This window comes from Sinocyclocheilus rhinocerous, unplaced genomic scaffold (assembly GCF_001515625.1).
Source record: "Sinocyclocheilus rhinocerous isolate Xijiao unplaced genomic scaffold, SAMN03320098_v1.1 scaffold79, whole genome shotgun sequence".
In the NCBI taxonomy this organism is placed as follows: domain Eukaryota; kingdom Metazoa; phylum Chordata; class Actinopteri; order Cypriniformes; family Cyprinidae; genus Sinocyclocheilus; species Sinocyclocheilus rhinocerous.
The window spans coordinates 126,911-131,234 of NW_015638023.1; the positions used below are offsets into that span (position 1 = coordinate 126,911).

Below are 4,324 nucleotides of genomic sequence, written 5' to 3' on the forward strand. Positions count from 1 at the left end.
TGAGAGAGAGAGAGAGAGTGTGCGCATGTTCGTCTGTGTTCACTGTGTGTGTGTGTGTTCACTGTGTGTGTGTGTTCAGTACTCAATGCTGTGTATGTTCACTGTGTGTGTGTGTGTGTGTGTGTGTGTGTGTGCACTTGGATGGGTGAAATGCAGAGCATAGATTCTGAGAATGGGACACCACACTTGGCCACACGTCACTTTCACTTTTCAACACTAATAATAATTCTCAGCGCTTGCGTCCTAAACTGATAACAGTATCTAGTCAGCGTTTCCATGTGACGTGTGCATGTTTACTCAGATGTGTGTAACGTGACATTATATCGAGATGATGGTGCGGTACTTACTCTCAGCTTTGGACAAAGAGCAGTGATTGGAGTCGATGAGCGTCAGCTGAAAGTGCTGCAGACACACAGGAGAACGAAGCATCTCTCACATCTCTCATTACCAGACGGACATGTTAACAATTGATGAAGGCACTTTAAATGCCTGCATATACTGCAGTTCATTAACTCAAATCAAAGAGTTTAAGCACAAACACACAGCAGACACATCCAGGAAACTGAGCTACTTCTAGTGAAACTTCAGTTCAAGATGACAGTCAAAGCACAATCCTACATTAAAAATGAATGACACAGAATAAATAAATGACAAACAAGCAAAAATTCATCTAATACTAAATGTGCTGCCCCTTCGTCTGAAGCATAACGGCCGTTTAGATTGACAGCAGCTGTCCAGACTCAATGGGACATTATAATTCAGCCGCATTCACGGTCTGTCAACAGATTTACGTCATTCATATTTGTCGACATGTCAGAGATCACATCAGCATGACTGACTGCAGTTGCTGTGATGTGTAGATGTTTCCATGTAAATCACAGAAATTCACCAACATCACTGAAAACCTGCCACACAGACACAGATGCTCGTGTCGTACCTTTAAGCTGGACTCGTAGTCCGTGTTGACTTTGAACATCAGGCCGAGACGCAGATGAATCTCTTTAGCGCGAGAGAAGCCGGGGTCGATGTACAGCACCTCCTGAAACGCCTTGATCGCCCTGAGAGCAAACAAACCGCAATTAAAAACTCACTCCTGAACAGCACAAAGCGTGACCGGCATGTCAGCGTGTAACGGTGCTCCTGAATAAGACTGAATTTACTGACGGCAGGTAAACGCAGACGTGCGTGGATTAAAATGTGAGGAATCTCTCCGAATCAGCCTGAATATTGCCATGGAAACCGTCCGCCCACACCCTGATGCCCATCTGAGCTCGTTAACCTCGTCACATGAGCGCTGAAAACGAGAACATGACATTATCGTGTGCAGATACTCACCACTGAAGAGCATTGAAATGGAAGTAAACCATCCCGAGGCCGTACAGAAAGGCAGCATTCTAGAGGAAGAGAGGACGCAGTGTTTGAGATTCAGAGCAAAAATAATCAGACATCCACATTCAACGAGATCGACACACTGACAGGATCAGCCAAAGTGAAAACCACACAGGAAGATCCCAATACAACGGTCAATCAACACACACAGATACACACAGTGAACACACACGAACACACACACACACAACAATCACTTTTACATGACCACCTCTGAAATCATGAAGAGCAAACCAATATCTAAGCAGAACTTATATTTAACCCTTCTTTCTCCAATCTCTGAGCTCACTCTTTCTTCACTTTATTTTTGGATGATGTACAGACAGCATATGCAAACTCTGTCCTCTTAACAGTGTCCGGCTGACCACTAACTAAACAGCCAATACAACGGTCAATCAACACACACAGATACACACACGAACACACACACACACACTCACAACAATCACTTTTACATGACCACCTCTGAAATCATGAAGAGCAAACCAATATCTAAGCAGAACTTATATTTAACCCTTCTTTCTCCAATCTCTGAGCTCACTCTTCCTTCACTTTATTTTTGGATGATGTACAGACAGCATATGCAAACTCTGTCCTCTTAACAGTGTCCGGCTGACCACTAACTAAACAGTCTGATCACAGGACCTGAGTGAGGACTAGTGCTGGGCGGTATGACCAAAAATTTATATCACGGTATTTTTCGAAATTATACCGGTTTCACGGTACAAGACGGTATTTTGCTTTCATGCATGACCGGGTGTACAGTGAAAAGGGACCCCTTTCAAACAGTGTCGCGTTCCCAACGTTGTTTAAGCGACATACACCGGTATTGCGGTATTTTAAAAATTCATATCATAACAAAAATAAACACCAGTATTCAGTATGAACCGGTATACCGCCCAGCACTAGTGAGGACCACATCAATGTGCTATAAATCACACACACACTTATGTTTGAATTCATCAGCTGCTCACCTTCCAGTAGTCTGATTGTAAACTGTAGTACCGCTGGTACGCCGATAATGCTGCAACACAAAAACACAGGCGTGTTAGCTGAAGCTCCTCAGAGGCTCTGTGGGTCAGAACAGGGCATGCGGCGTGTGAATCGCTTCTCGGCACCTTTCGGATACTCCTCCAGTAAGAGGTTGAAATGACCCAGCTGGCAGAAGAACTCGGGATCCACTTTTCCTTCAGCTTTCAGGATGAGAGACTCGTAGCAGCGAACAGCCTGTGCGAGGAAACACATTCAGCGTTACCATCTCACACACCAAAGAAATTAATAATACAAACTAATTATGAATACATCATTCTTCAATAAAAAACTTCTGAAAAAGAATAGTGTGACATTTAAAGTCCCTGTAAAGTCAATTCTGAGAATTGTTTCTAAACGCATTATAAATGTTACAAATGTATTGCTGAGACACGTTACAAAGACTGTGAATTCTGTAGTACTGAATAGTGGAGTTCGACCGTTAAAGACTGTGAATTCTGTAGTACTGAATAGTGGAGAGTTCGACCGTTAAACAGTTTTTCACCAATTCTGTGTTCAGGATTTTTTTGGGCGTTCCTCTGAATTGGATTCTGGCTCTGGAGGCTCAAACATGTATGGCTTTGTAAATCCAATTAAGCTGCTAGGAGCATCCATTCAGGCTGTATAGCAGGATTTGACAGTTATTAGGCGGCAGCTTTCCCGCGAGTGGGCGTGGTTTCAGAGCAGACAGTGGACACGCCCCCAGCATTTGAGAGCAGAGGATACCGCCCATTTTTTCGAGATTTTGATAACTTATTTTATGGAGGATCTCCGGAGGTCAGCTGGTCGAGCTGCGTTAAACAAGCACTCATGATCTCAAACCACCTTCTACATCACAGCAGTAACCAGAGAAACGAGGAGCATGACGCTGTTATTTTGGTGTGCTGACTACGGTTCTGCTGAGCACAGACAGCGCAGGACATCACCGTGCAACTCGCTGATCCAACATTCCCCACGAGTCACCGGCTGACCTCAAGCTGCTTTGGCAGGACGCTCGTAGCGTCCTCCTATGAGCCTGTTGACCACAACAAAAACGTGGTGCACACACATCTAAAATAATTTGCTATACCATATTTTCCGGACTGCAACTTGCGTTTTTTAATCTTCTGAAACGTGCTATTAATTATTTCCAACGTGACTTATTTAATGCATTAATGTCAAATAAGCAAAGCGTAAACACTCATGTCTGTTTGACAAGTAGAAAATATCGCTGAGTTTTTCTTCATTTTAGTAAGAAGTTCACATAGACCAAGACGGCAAGCGCATTTTGTTTTCTTTATTTTACAAAAGCACAATGTTTCACTGTCATTTTGAAGGTACACAAATAAAAACAGACCGTTTTGAATGATGTCTTGCTCTTATCTGACGGATATCACATTTTTCCACTGATATAAGGAATCCAAAGTGTTTGAGCTGACGCCTCCCGCGCGCACACAACAAATCAGTTCTAGCATTGCAGCTTGACATCACAGCCTCATCATCAGCAAACTAAATTTAACTTGTCTGTTGTACAATATTGTAGGTTTTGCCGGTCAGCGTGAGCTTTTTTTTTAGTGTGTAAGGGATGCTGTTTGTAGATATTCGGACATGAGAGAAGTACAAAGCCTTCTTTACATAATAAGTAGCCGAATAAAGCCCACTACATGATTATGTTTCAGTTTTAGTAAGTAAGTTTAGTTTGTTATGGACACAGCCATAGGCACCGATTTATTTTTCTGTAGGTGGGTGCAAAAAACGAGCATTTATTTTATTTAATTTTTTTATAAAACATTTTCACCACTGTTTCTACTAGTAAATGATAACCGGGCTAAGTTATCATACACATACGCTAGGCTTGCCGCGATAGACGGTGCTGACGGTGATACCGGTGTTAAGCCGCAACACCGGTTACGTCACTTGCCCACCG

The 4,324-nt window shown here is 42.9% G+C and overlaps 1 protein-coding gene across 1 annotated transcript in view; it reads right to left on the reverse strand.

The window, feature by feature from the left end:
- The window catches only part of LOC107749406 (histone demethylase UTY-like), a 26,044-nt gene that overhangs the window by 15,510 nt on the left and 6,210 nt on the right, over positions 1 to 4,324 (reverse strand). The window contains exons 3-7 of the mRNA XM_016564551.1: positions 2,508 to 2,616; positions 2,364 to 2,413; positions 1,336 to 1,394; positions 938 to 1,058; positions 348 to 402 (exon numbers count right to left, since the gene is read on the reverse strand). Of these exons, the coding sequence (XP_016420037.1) occupies positions 348 to 402; positions 938 to 1,058; positions 1,336 to 1,394; positions 2,364 to 2,413; positions 2,508 to 2,616 (394 nt within the window). The remainder of the gene's footprint in view (positions 1 to 347; positions 403 to 937; positions 1,059 to 1,335; positions 1,395 to 2,363; positions 2,414 to 2,507; positions 2,617 to 4,324) is intronic.